The sequence below is a fragment of the Peromyscus californicus genome, unplaced genomic scaffold, assembly GCF_007827085.1.
Source record: "Peromyscus californicus insignis strain IS unplaced genomic scaffold, ASM782708v3 Scaffold_4__1_contigs__length_199733344, whole genome shotgun sequence".
Classification (NCBI taxonomy): Eukaryota; Metazoa; Chordata; class Mammalia; order Rodentia; family Cricetidae; genus Peromyscus; species Peromyscus californicus.
This window is the reverse complement of record NW_026294562.1, coordinates 184,714,241-184,731,761: the sequence shown is the minus strand read 5'-3', so window position 1 is coordinate 184,731,761 and position 17,521 is coordinate 184,714,241. Positions and strand designations below refer to the sequence as shown.

The window sequence follows — 17,521 nt, the reverse complement described above, 5'->3', positions numbered from 1 at the left end:
GCCTGTCTTTTCTCCTGCCTTGTTATTGGTCATTCAGCACTTTTAGTCCAATCAGGTGTTTTAGGCAGGCAAAGTGACAGAGCTTCAGTGTTAAAGAAACACCTCACAAAACAATGCAATGAATCTTTGCACCATTTAATGAATGTTAAACAGCATAAACAAACTTAACACATCTTAAAACAATATTCTGCAGCCGATGTGAGGAGAGGATAGAGCCTGGAATAGACAGAGGGATAACTAACCTTAAGTAAATTTCCAAATGATCGTATGGACTATTACTCCTCCTTGAATATACACATGGATGTATGGTGAGAGTTTAGTTGGAGTTTCCTTAGACTGGTTCAATAATTCCCCTAGTAGAGACAACAGGGTTAGAAAGAAAATTCCCAGTGTTAGGCACACTGACCTTCCTCTGAGTTATGAGAGAGTGGGGTACAAATGACCCCTAAATATTTCATGTTATGCCAATGCACTTGGTTTCTTTTCAGAACTTGTCAGTAAGGCCATTTCATTGAAGACTCCACATCCTTGAGTCATAGAACATGAAGAAATTGAGCCTAGGTCATATGGAAACTTAATTTCTACTGGCTAGTATTTATTGTATTAGAATTTGGTATGATGAGGATGGAGGAGAAAAGGAAATCACTTACCTTCTCCACCTGTGAGGTAAAGATAGACTGGCTGGGAAGACATGCCCACTGGCACTTTATAGAACAAATAATGTGACTGTGCCCAACCGTTTTATCATTAGCAATAAGGTTCATTCCACAAGTTAAATCCATACCTGACACCAGTATTTGGCCAATTATCTGTGGTTAGAGACATCATGCTCCACAGAGGTGAGCCTAGTACCACAACTCTATTAAATCATCACAGCAGTAAACCAGTACCCAGTGATTTATCATTGCACCCATGAATCAGTCACCATAGATTAGTTTCTAAATCTTCATCAGATAAGGTCTGCTGGCAGCAGATGAGATGAAGATCCCCACTAGTAGTCAAATGTGTGAACCATAAGACACTGTGGAATGCTCAGGCATAAATGGGACATTGGTATCACAGACCCTCCTACCATGGATCAGAGATCATTGCAGACAGACATAAGGGATTGGTTGTAAGTCACAGAGGTATTGGATGACCCCAAGTCAACAAGTATGCACTGGCAAAGTTGTTCCTTGTTGACTTATATCTCAGAAATTTGCAGGTAACTAGTAGAAGTATAAAAACAATACTCAGTGAGGTAATTCATTCTCCTAAAAACAATTGTCATGTTTTCTCTTTTACTTATGGACACTAGCTCTGAGGATTTATATTTAAGAATATCCTCAAGGAACAGAACTGGCCCAATGAGTGAAATAGGCAAGGGAAGGAAAGTAATATAGAGGGAGTGAAAAAGGAGGGAGTACAATAAAGATGCTTGAAAAAGGCAAAAGGAAGCATATTGTCTTATAACATTACTTAAAATACTTATAACACATATTAACATGACCTTATGCACCATGGATGAGGTCCCCCAAAAGCCTTACATTATGTAAGAAAAAGAGTGCCATAGGAAACCTCCCCTCAAGTTGTTCATTAGGGTCTCTAGAAGACTTCCAAAACCATGCAGGTTAGTGCCATTGTCCTTGGTTGTGTGCTAGGACTTCAAGGTAAGACTTTATTGTGAATGCAACATGCACTTAGCAGTATTGTCCATCTATGCAATTATTTATGACTGATTCCTTGAGTACTTCATTAATTTGGAATGTGTCTGCCTTCTCAATTGTTAATCTGGTGCTGGCCCTTGCTAATTAGTCATTTATTTTTGCCCAGATTTAATTCCTCATTAATGCAGTCCTGTTCATATAATCCTTTCTCTTTGATGGCTCCTTAACTATATATATATATATTTTTTATATGTACCTTTGTAGTGATAATGCCCATGCTACCACCACCTGTTCACCATGTCCGAGCAAGGGGCTGTGGTTAGAAAAACAGAGACAAAGACAGCTGGTCACTTGCCTCAGCAGAATGCCGAATGCCGATTATTGAAAGAGGGAGGAAACCTTAAATACAGGCTTACAGCACAATGGGAGAACCCCCCCGGAGGGCAGAAGTTCGCTACTGATGTTTACAATCTTGCATCTAAGTTGTTAACATCCAATATGCAGGATACACAAACAAGGAACTTCCCTTAAGCATTCAGGAGGGTGGATACCAGCAGGGAATTAGCATAGGGAGGACATCTGGTCAAGGTCGGCAAGCAGGCAACAGCTTACTAAAAATGGGAAGGTCAGGGCCTCATATACTTTAATACCCAATTAATTTGCTTAATCCCAAAGGGAATTGTTTTGTTTATTATTGAATAATGTCCTTTATAGCATATTTCACTGCAGTTTGGGTGTCCCAGAAATATTTTGGAGGCACAGAATTACATGCATATAATTTTTTAATCATTTCTTTAAAATAATATTTTTTGTTTATTCTTTGAAAGTTTCATACATATACAGAATTCATATTGATCATCTCTAACACAACTCACTTCCTTCAACATCTCGTGAACCTTTCCCAGAAGTTTCCCTTCCAACTTCACTTCTGCTTAATCATTAGAATTTCTATTTGTTCTGATTTAAATCCTAAGTCAGGTTGAGAATTTTTCTTATAACTATCATCTTCCTGGCCAACCATTTTGTGTCTAAAAGCATTTGGATTTGATGGTCAAATTCTAGTTAAAAGAGGTTATCTTTAATTACCTTCTGTGTTCCATTCCTAGGTCATGATACATCCTTCAGAACACATTTCTCAGTTTACACATCTATTTTAAGATTTATTTTATTTTTAGCACACAGACACTCTCTATCATATCTCTCTCTTTGTCTCTTTGTATCTTTATCCCTTTTTCCATGTGTATGTGTGTGCGTGAGTGTGTGTGTGTGTGTGCGTGCGTGCATGCGTGTGTGTGTGTGTGTGTGTGTGTGTGTGTGTGTGTGTGTGTGTGTGTCTTTGTGTGTGTTATGGGTACAGTTGCTTTCATAAGTCAGATATGTTGAATCCCTTTGAACTAGAGTTAAAAGCTGACTAGATGCTAATAACTGACCTGGATCTTCTGCAAGATCACTCAGTGCTCTTTAACATACAGGCTATTTTGAGCCTCAACTTGGAACTCTCTAAGGTCCACACTGTCACTTTAACATCCTCTGTCTTTACTGAGTTGCTTCACCATTAGCCTCATTTTTTGTTCCATGTATAAAAAGAGAAGGTAAAGTATTGTTTATGTGATGTCAGTGATGTAATTCAGAGTTAACTGAAAACAAAATAGATGTGATAATTTATTTTACATCTCATTTTGCATATTCTGGGCAACTGACATCATTTTCCTCCACACAGAAGGCAGAGAATTATTCCAGAATTGTAAAATTGACAGTAAAGTATGTAATTAATAAGATAAATATCAGCATAGAAAGGTTTTATACTTTTGTAAATTTGTAATTGACACAAGATGATTTTCATGTTCATGACCAACTATGAACTTTTTATATTCATACGTATATGATGCAATATTGCATGAAGCTAACAAACACTAAGAAAAAATAATTGTATATGTAAATAATAAGAAATATAATAGGAACCAATGAAGATGTAAAACATGGACTAAAACCTAAACTGTTATATTGACATACAGATGGCAAAACCTCAAATAAATCAAACACTAACAAACAAAATTCATATAAGAACAAATCAATATTACTATAACCTGTCTTCTGGAATTTTGTTTAAGAGTTTATGGAAACAGATAACATACTAGGGAAAGAACCACCTCAATGATACATGCCTATTTAATTTTTTTATATGTTTCTTCCAAAATCATATACAACTGTCTCTATTTCTAGCCTTTTCTTTGATCTCTCTGACTTTTATCTACAAACAGGATTGTCTTCATGGGTAAGCTGGTCATGGATTACTCTAACCTGTTTTTTCAGTTACCTTCAGAAGTTAAGTAAGACTAATGGAAAAAGAAACTTTTGGGTGGAGTGTAAACACAACAAACACTTAGGAACAGGAAGAAAAAGGACAGATATCATGCAGTGGGCTCACATTGGATGACAGAATATGGAGAAGTTTCCCAGAGACTGTAAGTATGACTCATTGGAAAGAATATACTTCTGAGATCTATTGCTAAACATGCCACATCTAATGCACAGTAACACCAGAATAGCTTTTAAATTCCCACACCACAATGAAATGATAATATATGTGTTGAGATATATATTGATTATCTTTAATTATTACACAATGGATATCTATGATATAATCAGCTTGTATCACATAAAAGATTATAATATTTGTTACAATACGAAATGAAACAAATCAAAAGTATAAATAATTTAAAGGAATGAGAATAGATAAACAAGCCACAATAAATATACCCAAGGTCCAAAATGAAGCAACCCTTGGACAGTTTTTGTGCTGAGTTTATTGTCTGCCATTTCCCATATGCCCAGCTCCTTCGTGTGTACTCCAGGCATCGAGTATAGAAACTAAATTCTCATATCCTCTTTTTCCTTCTGCATAAAAGGACTAATTCCAGAACTGAAACACAGCCCAGAAAAAGAAATAGAAACTAGGTTAGGGGCAAATATAGAATGAATTTCATTTTCAGGCCTAGAAGTCAATTAAGAGAAGAGTCACAGATGAGATTCAAGCTGAGCCCCCAAACATGAATTAAAATGGATTTGAGAGTGAATCACTTCTTTAACCCTCCAAAGCATATTGCTCTTGGTCAGAGGTGTCCTCACCTCAGGTCTTCTGGATTGTTGTGATAGTCTCAATATCATACAGATAGAATTGTCCCTCAAGATGCTCCCATTAGTAGAGATTGATATGTGGTAATTTTATCTCAAAATTGCAAAGAATCCCATAGTCTCTAGGAAAAATGGAAATTATGTACACCTTCCAGGGAGCTAACTCATCTTATAGAAACTGCTGATGCAACCTTTTGCTCTTTTAGTGATGTTGGTGTAGCCTCTACACATTACCTACAGCAGAGGTCTCAGAGAAGTACCTGGGACTCTCATCTTTCTTTTTGCATTTCATATACCCCATTGTGTGTTTCTTCTTTATCAAATAGACTCTCGGATCACGTTTGTGCCCCACAATTTGCTTTCAGGGATACACAGGATATGGGTGATCTTTTACACAAGGCCTATGACTTTCCATTGTATTGGCTACTCTCTACCTCTTCTCACTCAGTTTTTGGACTTTATTGGCTTGGTGCACTTATTCTTTCATTTCACATTCATTGAGTCTCATCACTCCTCATTTAAGAAATAAGGAAGCATATCAGTGATGTTTTTGTGAGTTGATGAGTAGTCACAAAGGTGAGAATATTGGTCTGGGCATGGGTAGCTTATTGACTTCATCTAAGTGAATGACTTCATGAGGTAGAGATGAGAGTCCTAGAGTATCCTGAGCAGAGAACTTGATACCCATGTTCTTTACTATAGAATTAAATGTAAAGATTTTACAAGAATTACAAACCAGTTGTTTACTTAAGTGAAATCTACTCAATAAGCAAATTTCCATGAGATACTTAATGCTGTTCGTGATTTCAGGGAATGAAACCCCAGTTTAGTTTGGGGACAGAAGTATTCGAGATGTCATTGCAACTCATATTAATACATCAGAGAGAATAGGTGGTTGAATTAGAGATGTGTTGGGGGTGGTAGGCTGGATGAATTTTAGAGTGGATATGATCAAGTTACATTATATACACTTAAAAAATTATCTCAACTTAATTTAAGCCCTTAGATTATAGATATATTTCTCTTCTTTGAAATTAACAGTAGTGTGGTCTCAATATGGAGTTAATCATTCTCTAGAACACAATGTTGAATTCAAGCTTCTATACTGAGAACATCCAAGTTGGAATGGAGTGGACAGAGGCACTACACTTCTGATAGACTCTACTTTTTTGTTTTGACTCTCACATGGATACTCCTTCATGGCACAGTTCCAAGGTGACTTCCCTGTGTGAGAGTTCAACTCTTTGGAGGAGGTCATGGCTTTATCAGATGATGTTAGAGTTAGAAAAGGACTGGTTCAACTCTGACCACTTTTTCTTTTTGTTGCTGATTAACCATGACATTCTGTTTTCTCCATCATTTGTACTCTCTTACGAGTCTGTCTCCCTTTGCTTCACACCTAGTACCCAAAGACCACTAATTTACAGCTTGATATAGGATTAGGGCCCTTTATAGAGAAATGGATCCAGGGATAGTGGAGAGATCAAACAGACATCACCTCATCTTTCAATATTATTGAAGGAACGTTTGATTATAGAGCCAAACCAGACAGCTTGACCTATAGTCCAGTTACCAGAACGTACAACCTCAATGACTGTGCTAGGTTGCCAACTTAACTACTTCTGGAAATAAACAAACATAAATGAATGGGCACACCTATGAGAGGCTTTTTCTTAATTAGGTAATTTTAAGAAGGAAGAGCAAATTATACTCTGCATCTTTTAGATGGGAAAATAAGCTTTACTCAAGATCTTTTGAGGTAGGAATATCCAATTTTTATCTGTAACACACATTCTAATGGTAGCTTATGTAAAGGACATGGAAGAAGGATGCATGCTCTCTCTTTTCTTGCATCCTCTTGCTCTCCTCAGCAAGTCCATTCCTTTACTGATTTTGGACGATTATCAGGATCATGAGATATACTGAAGACAAGCTGAGACATCAAGCCTTGTGGAATTCACCCCTACTGGATTCTTGGAACTTTCATTCTTAAGCCAGCATAGTTGGATTTGTTGAACCATGGTAAGCTATTCTACTAAATTGCCACTTTTTATACAGAGACATGTGTGGTGGTATTTTACTTGTACTAAAATGTGATTTTAATTGTATGTTAATAAATAAAGTTGTCTGGGGGTCAGAGCTATTAGAGCCATAGCAAGTGCATGGTGGTGGTGGCACACGCCTTTAAGGACCTGGAGGGCGGTACATTCAGGCCGTGACGAGGCAGTCACATGTTTGGGCTTACAACCAATGAGAAGGCAGAACAGCTAGACTATATAAAGACACACACAGGAAGTAGGTCCCTTTTTCGGAGAGCTCTCTTGGCTGAAGAGGATCCCTGAATCAGGAAGGGTGAGGCTCTTAGCTCTGACCTCTTGGCTTTCTTCTCTGAACCGGCTCTGTGTTTCTTATTTAATAAGACCATTGGGTACATCTACATTTGGCGCCCAACGTGACAAGAATCCATTAAAAACTGCTTAACTTGGCTTGGCGGCAGGTCCGGTTTCCCGCCAGAGCGGCCGGCTCCCTAGCCCGGCCGGGCCCAGGTCGGCTTGGCCTCCGGCCGGACTAACCTTGAGCTACTTGCTTAAAGCCGGTGCTACAGACAACTCAGGCCTGCCCTGCCGAACAGGGCCCCTGCCTGTAAAGCCAACGCACGTGGTTGGAGCTTAAGGTAGCCAGAGCCAAGGCTTGACTAGGCTCAAGCGGAAACACGTGGCTGGATTCAAGCTCTTAGGCAGAACTTGTGGCTACGGTTCTTGTGTGTTCTCTTTCTCTCTCTCTCTCTCTCTCTCTCTCTCTCTGGATTCACACCTTGGACACCAGGTGGCTGTTTTGAAATTCCCTCGGATTGGTACTGTTCTACGAGGACTTGGTAAGTCACTTAACATATCAGATATTTTAAAGGAAACTATTTAAAAGAGAAATTTTTTTCCACATTAAAAAAAAATGGGTTTTCTGTGTTCATTGGAAGAAAATTGGGCTTTGTTTGCAATTTTAAGCAGTCTGACAATGGAACAGCTATATGAGAAGATTAATGTTGATCGAATTATGCATTTTATTACTATGCTTATTCTCATTTTACTATTTAAAAAGATAGTCAATTTAAGTGCCAGGGTGACAGCTTTAGAAAAACTTGATAAACCTGTAAAAACTCAGACAGAAGAAACTAACAGTGAAGTTGCTTCAAGATTGGATCATAGGGTTACAGAAAGAAAGCCTGTTTTCACGCAGTCACCCTTAGTTTGTCCAGTAACTGTACAGCAGTTGCCTGATCAAATGACTACACAAAATATTTGGGCTCCAATTCAAATGTTAGATTTACGAAGGTTTAAGGAGGCAATAGTATCTAATGGCATGCATTCCCCATATGTAAAGCAAATGTTAAGCTCTTGGTCAACATATAATAGGATTGTACCACAGGACTGCGGGAGCTGGCACTGAACCCAGTCAAAGGCTTCAGTGGCTAACTTGGTTCAAGGATGAAGCTAAAAACATATAAAAACAGTGGAGGGATAAAGGAATACAAGTCTGCCAGGATCAGCTTATTGGAGAAGGTCAATATGCTTCAGCACAAACACAATGTTTATATGATGTCCAAACCCTAATTTTATGTCGAACAGCAGCCTTGAATGCATGGGACAGAGTTGAGGAACCAGGAAAAAAAAACTGAGTCATTTACAAAGGTTGTACAAGGCCCAAAAGAATCTTTCACAGATTTTTTACAAAGACTGGCTTCAGCAGTAAAGAGAATGGTCCCGGATTCAGAAGCTAGTAAGATAATAATCGAAACTTTGGCCTTTGAGAATGCAAATGCAGCATGCAAAACAATAATCAGGCCATTAAAGGCAAGATCTGCACCTTTGGAAGATTGGATTAGAGACACAGTTAATGTTGAAGCTCATAAGCATGATGATACGTGGGTAGGAGAAGCAATTTCAAAAGGTTTGAGGAATGTTAGATGTTTTGGATGTGGAAAGCAAGGACATTTGAAAAGGGAGTGTAAACAGGTCATTCCTAGAAACAATGTTTCCTCAAGGAACAATGGCAACAGAATGCCCCTTCCTTCTGGAGTATGCAGAAGGTGTGGTAAGGGAAAACACTGGACCAATGAGTGTAGATCAACAAGGGACAGACAGGGTAATCCTTTGCCTCACTCTTCGGGAAACTCCCAGAGGGGCCTCATGCAGGCCCCAATAGCCAATCCAGTTCAAACCTTTCCTGCAGTCGTAGAGGAAACCCCTACTCAGAGCAATTAAATAACCAAATGCCTATTGGAATAAGTCATGCTGATCAGGATGATGAAACAGAGAGAATAGAAAATTCAGGAGAAAACATAAAGAAAATTTTTTTGGCAAACTTCTATTAATGAACAAAGACCAAAATTATTGATAAAAATAAATGGTGTTTTGTTGTCTGGTCTGGTAGACACAGGTGTGGACATTACCATAATTGCACCAGAATTTTGGCATCCAACTTGGCCTCTTCAGGAGGTAAACATTCAACTCTTAGGTATTGGGACATTATCTCAGGTGAAACAGAGTGCAAGATGGCTCGAATGTATAGGTCCAGAAGGACACAGAGGAAAATTGAAACCATATGTAGCTAACATAGCTATGAATCTGTGGGGTCGAGACTTGTTGCAACAATGAAATACTCAGATTAACATCCCTCCAATCTCAGAAACAAATCATAAACTAGCACATGTTTCTGAGAAAAATATTAGAAGGCAATATTCTGAATGGTCACCAGGCATCCATATTATACAAGAACAGGACACAACAACTGATGATCTTCCAAAGACATCAACAGCTCTACCTTTAAAATGGTTAACAGACAAGCCTGTATGGGTCCAGCAATAGCCTTTAACAACAGAGAAACTCCAGGCTTTGGAAGAGCTGGTAGAAGAACAGTTAAATGCTCAGCATATTGAGGAATCAACCAGTCCTTGGAATTCTCCTGTATTTGTTATTAAAAAGAAATCTGGTAAATGGAGAATGGTAACAGACCTTAGAGCAATTAACAAAGTAATTCAACCAATGGGCTCTCTAAAATCTGGAATTCCTTTGCCTACTCTGTTACCAAAAGGATGGCCTCTCATAGTTATTGATTTAAAAGACTGTTTCTTTTCAATACCCTTACAAGAAAAAGACAGAGAAAGATTTGCTTTCACAGTGCCTACTTATAATAATTCTCAACAGGTTAAAAGATTTCAATGGAGGGTCCTCCCACAGGGAATGTTGAATAGCCCAACTCTGTGCCAATATTTTGTACAACAGCCATTGGGAGTGATATGTAAAAAATTTCCTAAATCTATAATTTATCATTATATGGATGATATTTTACTAGCTGACTCAAATGCAGATACTTTAGAAAGAATGTTTGAAGAAGTAAAGAAAACTTTGCCTTGCTGGGGATTACAAATTGCTCCTGAAAAGATACAAAGAGGAAATTCTATTAATTATTTAGGATATAAAATAGAGCTACAAAAAATTAGACCCCAAAAGGTGCAAATTAGGAGAGATCGACTACAGACTCTTAATGACTTTCAAAGATTATTTGGAGATATTTCTCATCTAAGAACTATTGTTGGGGTAAAAAATGATGAACTGCATAATTTGTTCAAAACCTTAGAAGGTGACAAGGACTTAAATAGTCCAAGAGAATTATCACCTGAAGCTGAGAAAGAATTGGCCTTGGTAGAAAAGAAAGTGCATGAAGGATGCGTGGATCGTATTGATCCAAAGCTGGATTGCATTTTGGTTATTTTACCTTCTAGACATTCTCCTACAGGAATATTAATGCAGATGGAAGATATTATATTAGAATGGATATTTTTACCAAATAAACCAAATAAAAAATTAAAAACTTATGTGGAAAAAATCTCTGACATGATTTGGAAAGGAAAATTGAGACTTCGTCAATTAGCAGGAATAGACCCAGCAGAAATTGTCGTACCTTTAACTAAGGAGGACATTGAAAAATTATGGACAGAAAGTGAACCTTGGCAAAGAGCTTGCAGTAATTTTTTGGGAGAAATCAACAGCAAATATCCCAAAAGCGATAGAATTGATCTTATAAAGAGAGCTGATTGGATCTTGCTTCGAATTGTAAGGGAAAAACCCATATCTGGAGTTCGTACATTTTATACAGATGCCAAAAACAAGGAAAGGCAGGTTACAAATCAGAAAATTTAAGTAAAGTGGTTCAAAGTCCTTATAATTCCCTCATGCTCTCCACCTGCTTCCCCTCCCTTCCCCATCCTCCCACCCCAGTTTACCCAGGAGATCGTAACTATTTCCCATTCCTGGGCCTCCATATGTGTCCCTCATTTAGTCCTCCATTTATCTAGCTTCTCTAGGGTTGTGGAGTTTATGGTTGTTATCCTTTGCTTTGCATCCAATATCCACATAGGAGTGAGTGCATAACATGCTTGTCTTTCTGGGTGTGGATAACCTCACTCAGGTTGATTTTTTCTAGTTCCATCCATTTGCCTGCAATTTTCATGCTGTCCTTATTTTTTACTGTGGAGTAATACTCCATTGTGTAAATGTACCACATTTTCTTTATCCATTCTTTGGTTGAAGGGCATTTAGGTGACAGTTGTGAGTCTTGATCTGTTTGTGGGGCTCCTGGCAGAGGGATCAGGACTTATACCAGGTGCATGAACTGGCTTTTTGGAGCCCATCCCCTATGGAGGGATACCTTGCTCAGCCTTGATGCAGGTGGGTGGGGTTAGGCCCTACCTCATCTTGGTATGCCAGAATTTGTTGACTACCCATAGGAGGCCTTACCCACTCTGAGGAGTGGAAGGGGTATGGGATAGGGGAGGATGTGGGGGATGGAAGAAGGGGATAGAGAAGGAATTGGGGATAGAATGTAAAATAAAAAAATTAAAAACTAAAAAAAAATCCATAAATCCAAAAAAGAGGGGAAAATCACACTAGAATAAAGTGAAATTACAAAGCAAACAAAACAAAACATTGTTTTGATCTTACAAAAAAGTGTTGTAACAAGAAAAAATTGCAAAATCTCCAAAAATTTACCTTTAAATGTAAAAAAGTGCTGTTTCTCATACTCTGTACAAAACTAGGCTAATTGCCTCCAATGCACTGTCTGCTTAAGATAAGAAGCTTCAACTGAGCACCTTAAAACCTTTACAAGAATGAAAAAAATGTCTATATCTCAAAGAAAATAAATAAACATAATTAATGTAAAATGCACTTCTCCAGAGAGACCATTGGCAATTAGTGGCCATTGTGAGAGTCAGGCTTTTCTTCAATGCAGTACCACAGATGAGTTGTCCGTGCTCACCAAATAACCTTCTTCCTGTGCTCAGTCAGGTAGCTCTGACTAAACTCAATGGACCACACACAAAAACAAAACCATGTCAGGGGAGGCTTCTCGAGAAAAAGATTTTGAATGCTGCAGGAGTGGAGTGCAAAATAGGAGAATGGAGATCAATGAGTAAATACATCATATCAATGTATGAAATGGTGAAAAAATAAAAATTCAAACATCCTCAACAACATATATTTATCATATCTCACCGCAACAGATAACACGCACAGAGGTGGTTCTATAAGTTCCTTACTGAAACTGTGTCTGTGGAGTTTTGTCCACCCTTTACCTGTGCAGTATGAAACATTTTCTCATGGTGAATTTTGATATTATCTTCCATTAGAACTCAATGATACCCACCCAACGTGTAATACAACATTAGCCTGTGATATGTAAACAGAATTAAATCCCATGAATATGTGGAAAGGTTTTGTAACATCTGTTTGACATTTAAAAAAAGTAAACTTGCCGGGCGGTGGTGGCGCACGCCTTTAATCCCAGCACTCGGGAGGCAGAGCCAGGCGGATCTCTGTGAGTTCGAGGCCAGCCTGGGCTACCAAGTGAGTTCCAGGAGAGGCGCAAAGCTACACAGAGAAACCCTGTCTCGAAAAACCAAAAAAAAAAAAAAAAAAAAAAAAAGTAAACTTTCTACATTACAATTAAATGCAGAGACCATGACAGAAGCAATATTTTTCATTATGACATAGTCATTCCTCCAAAATATCACAAAAAATTTAATAAGATCATATTTGAATAAGTTTGAAGTAACATATTTGATAGACAGTGTCAGAAATGTCCCCTGATGATGAGGAAAAATGCAGTGTATCCCTTCTGTCTATCATGTATAGCACAGCACTTAAACTTTTAGGTAACACAACTAGACAAATAAATTAAATACAGTGTGTGCATAATTGGAAAAAATAGACAGCTTGTCAAAGAATATAGTAAACAAAAACTAGCAAAGGAATAAAAGTTTCATTTCAGAAAAACTGATTATCTTTTCAGAAGCTCTGTCTGAATGGATAGGTGATGCTGAGTGGGGAGGATGCATGAATATGATCAAAACACATTGTATGAGTGTCAAAGAATAAATAAAGCATCATCTTTTAAGAGAAACCATGTTTTCAAATGTAGGGGAAAAGTTAATATTCATAATTAATGATTGCATCCTGGTAGATTAAGGCCATATACGAAACAATTCCCTTTGTATTAAACATCAGTAAACATTGAGATTTCAAATTACAAGTAATACATCAACTAAATGTCACTTCTGAACTTCACACATGTTACCTTATCTTGGAATTATGACAGTGATTTTTGAGTAGAAAAAATAATGCAGTTTGCAAAGGCCAAGTGTAGAACACGTTAAATAAAATATTTTTGAGTGGAAGTGTAAAAGGTAATGTTGTGAATCATACAGGTTCTGGATAGCTGTTCTCAATTCACTTAATTTAGTGGAGATATAGAGACTTGGGGTTTGGCTAATGTCAGTGTGACATGTTTGTTACTTACAAGTGTTTTAAAACAACAAGGGTGGTGACATGCTACACTTCAAAGCCATAGAAACAATATCCCTCCTCTTTATTTCCCACTATCATCATTACTTTGAGGCAAATACTAAGTTTTCCAGAAGAATCCTCAGATCATTCTAGTAATGAACACTGAAGACACTGGTTTCCAGGGAAAGAGACTTTGGGGCATCATATTTATCCCACTTAATTCAATCATGGTATCTAGCTTTTCCAATTATTTTTGTTGTTTGAACTGTGTTCTCTTTCTCAACAGTAAGAGAAAAAGGCTGAGTATGAACAACACTGACTCTGGCAGTGTAAAGGAAAATATTATTTGACAGTGAGGGAAAGCAAGGGCCCATGACATACATGAGGTAGGGAAGTAAGAAGAGAGGAGGAAGTAGTGAGCATATATTCACAGTGAGATGTGGAGAAAAGAGTACAATTGAGCAGGAAAGTGCTCTTGACAGAAACCTACAGAATTTCCTACATCCAGAACACATTAGCTTCCAGGATCTTTAAAGGGTGAAGTACATCCTTAAAGTACATCCAGTTTTCTTTACATTTCTTTCTTTCTTGTATGGGACAAGCAGATTTATTTTCCATGGTCTGCTCATGTGTGGAACCTGGTAGACTTTTGTGTTTATCTCCTGGTTGCATCTATTCCCATTTTCTTCCTGTGCCAAGCCTCTAACAGCAGAATCACTAGAGTCACTAAAACCAAGGCAGCCATGATCATTCGGATGAGATTTTCAACTGTGTGACCTTCGTGCAGTGAGGCTGGGGGTTCTGTAAACAGCAGTCAAAGAAGTCATGTCAACCTAAAATCTCTCAGTAAACGCTTGTGCACCCAGTCTCCCATCTCCTTGACAGATCTAGACATTTTGTGTCTTTCTCTTCATCTAGAATTCTCCATTTCACCTGATTCTCATGTGGTCACGGTTTTCAGATTCTAATGGTCTGAGCTTCCCCAGAGGATCAAATACTTTGAGTAGAATCTATAAAATTCTTAAGAGAGCTGGGCCATTCCTCTGGACTCCTCATGCTTTCATTTATTCTTTTTTTTTTTTTTTTTTGGTTTTTTCGAGACAGGGTTTCTCTGTGTAGCTTTGTGCCTTTCCTGGGACTCACTTGGTAGTCCAGGCTGGCCTCGAACTCACAGAGATCCGCCTGGCTCTGCCTCCCGAGTGCTGGGATTAAAGGCGTGCGCCACCACCATCCGGCTTTCATTTATTCTTATTTCACTAAAAGGCATGTTATTTTGATGGGATTTCATTTTGCAGATCTAGTAAAAACATTTCCTGCTGCTTTTAGGTGGGGAATAAGTAAACTTTCCCCAATTTCCCAACTTCAGAGGAGTCTTTACCAAACAATTATGATCTCACACATTGCTGTACCCACATCCCAAGAGCTCTTACTTACCATTCTCAGTGTGGTTGGGAGACAGGTCCTTGGACTCTGCCAAAGATATATGGAGAGGTGAGAATTTGAACTTCAAGCACTTGACTGTGGACCGACAATTTCTACCTCAATCTGAAATTTAAGTAATTCCAACTGGCTATCACCTTGTTTTAGACCAGATTTTGTGCCTCTGGATTCCTGTTTGTCTATTAAGGTCACAGATCAGGTCCGCCCAGCCTCAACAAAGCATGTCATTGAATATAAGGAAAGGGTTGAGACTCTGAAGGAAACAAAGCTTCCTGATCGAGTCTGTGCATCATTTTTACCACAAGGTTTTGGTGACCAGCTGTTACGATGAGACTGTGCCGTTTATTTCAGGAAATAAAAACAAGAAGAGAATGAAGGCCTGTGGATGCCATTGAAGACTGTTCTGATTAGGTTTTGCTAACTTGATACAATCTAGATTCATCTGAGAAAATGCTTCCATCATATTGTCCTGTAGGCAAGTCTGTGGAGGAATTTATTGACTGATCGAATGATTGCTGATGTGGGGGAGGGGAGCAATCACAATCCCTGATGGTATAAGAAAATAGTCTGAGCAAGGTACTGGGGAGTAAGCCTGTAAGCAACGCTCCACCATGGCCTCTGCTTCAGTTCCTTCACTGAGTGCCTACTTCTAATTCTTTTTGTTATGGACTGTAAACTATAAAAAGACACAAAACCTTTCTTTCACAAGTTGCTTTAGATCCTGGTGCTTTATCACAAAAATAGAAACCTAAACAGCACAGAGAAAATATCTGAGCATTCCATATACTGTCTTTTCTCAAGCCCTCCTGCCTCTACTAAATTCCAATGAGTCACTGAGAGGAGCAGTTGCACCAGGGCATGCTGACGGCTGCTGCTCTATGAGGTGTGAAAGTCTTTTGAACTGTAAAGTCTCCATACTTCTATGCTAGAGCTCTTCTCAGAGCAATCGCTGGGTAACACTCTAAGAAAGGATGGATCAGGGGTCCTTACCAGAGACCAGGAGGTGAAGCGGGTCACTTGATTTTGACCACACCTGGGGAAGGTTCCTATAATAGCCATAGCATCTGAAAGTACCATTGTGGATGGTGGTCACGGGGTCCAGAACAAAATGAGCCCGAAACTCCCAATTGGTACTTTGCTGTGAGTCCAAGGTCCAGGGGAGGTGGTGCTTTCCTTCCTGGATCAGAATGAATCTGCCAAATCCCAGTGATGAACTACACTGCATAGTTATGGTCTCTCCTGAGGTCACAGCAGGGCTGGGCCAGACAGACAGGCTTGGTTTACCAAAGACTCCTAGGATACAAGGGAAAGTGTGTGAAATGAACATAATCGACCCATATTGTCCTGCAGGCTTGGGCTCTGAGAAAAGAACCCATGGAGAATTGAACTCTTTCTGAAGGGAGAGCCTATGCTAGGAACCCTGAGTATCAACTCACCTGTTAGCACAAGTTCCAGGATGTCACTGTATTCTGACCAGCCAGCAGGGCTCTTATAGTAACACTTATATATCCCTGCAAAGTCCACTGTCATGTGTTCAATGTAGAAGTTAACCTTGTCCGAGCGTTCCAAAGGGGATTTTCTGTCCCAAGGATCTGAGCTTCCCTCTTTAAGCAAATGGTACTCCTTGGCCTCCCAGGACCCCTGACACCAAAGAGTCACAGGTGCATATATGGCAATCACAGACTGTGGCTCAGCCCAGATTTTGGGCTTTGGGAGTGTTCCTGCAAGGAAACCAAAGGCTGAGTCCCATACAATCCTCCCTCAGACACCAAGCCTTAGCATAGAGCACTTACAGGCATCACAACATTATCCATAAACTTTTTTCACTCCACATTGTGAAGAGATGACCAAGAGGAAAACAAAAATAATATCTGGTATTCAGAGTGAAGAATAAAATCTTGGGATGGATGGAGACACTCACCTGCCAGGACTGCAGTCATCTGTGCCACACTCAGTCCTGAAAGAAAATTCACTCTGAGAGATTTTTCCCATATGAGAGACAGGGTCAATATCATGGGGTCTCCAGACTCAAAAATACCTGGCTTGGAGTAGGGTTCCTTACAGACTTGAGTGTCCACTCTCCCTCTTCATATCTTACCAAGGCACAGCAGCATTCTGAGCATGGGGACCATGGTGAGTCTTGGTATTTTTCTTGCTTGTACTCCTAGGGCAGCCAGACCATGTTCTGTAGAACCATCAGACAGGCTGTTTTCAGTCTGAGGGCAGGTCCTTCCTGTCATGGGTTTGCCACATCAGTACTATCACCACAGGAGTAACTTCTCTTTTTTCTCCAGTGCAGGAGTTTTGTAAAGTGCTTGGATCCCTGAAAAGTCTTTAGAAAAAAATGGGGTTTTCACTATTCCTCACAGCTTTCCATCTGTCCTGCATGTTTTTCAAGCCAGAGAATGAGCATTTGCATGTTGCAGCATGTCATATCACAAAGAGAAACAATTGCAGACC

General features: G+C 39.1%; 1 protein-coding gene across 2 annotated transcripts; it reads right to left on the bottom strand.

Moving 5' to 3' along the window:
- Window positions 1-12,816: 12,816 nt before the first annotated feature.
- Window positions 12,817-17,249, bottom strand: LOC128125691 (leukocyte immunoglobulin-like receptor subfamily B member 4A). Of its 2 annotated transcripts, none has more exons than XM_052763322.1 (6): window positions 17,160-17,249; window positions 16,983-17,018; window positions 16,498-16,782; window positions 16,052-16,354; window positions 15,056-15,091; window positions 12,817-14,422 (listed from the first exon to the last, which is right to left on the bottom strand). In XM_052763322.1, exons 1-6 carry the CDS (start codon window positions 17,191-17,193, stop codon window positions 14,277-14,279), a joined length of 840 nt encoding a protein of 279 aa, XP_052619282.1. In that variant the 5' UTR covers window positions 17,194-17,249; the 3' UTR covers window positions 12,817-14,276. The 2 variants fall into 2 exon arrangements, with proteins under 2 accessions (XP_052619282.1, XP_052619284.1); XM_052763324.1 differs by having other exon boundaries at window positions 17,100-17,243.
- Between the last annotated feature and the right edge of the window lie 272 nt (window positions 17,250-17,521).

Excerpts from the sequence above, each read along its gene's own strand:
- LOC128125691 (XM_052763322.1), bottom strand. The coding sequence starts at position 17,193 with ATGGTCCCCATGCTCAGAATGCTGCTGTGCCTTG. Across the intron at positions 15,092-16,051 it reads GCTTCACCTCCTGGTCTCTG|AGTCCAAGGACCTGTCTCCC; the intron begins GTAAGGACCCCT and ends TATCTTTGGCAG. Across the intron at positions 14,423-15,055 it reads TCCCAACCACACTGAGAATG|AACCCCCAGCCTCACTGCAC; the intron begins GTAAGTAAGAGC and ends TGCTGTTTACAG.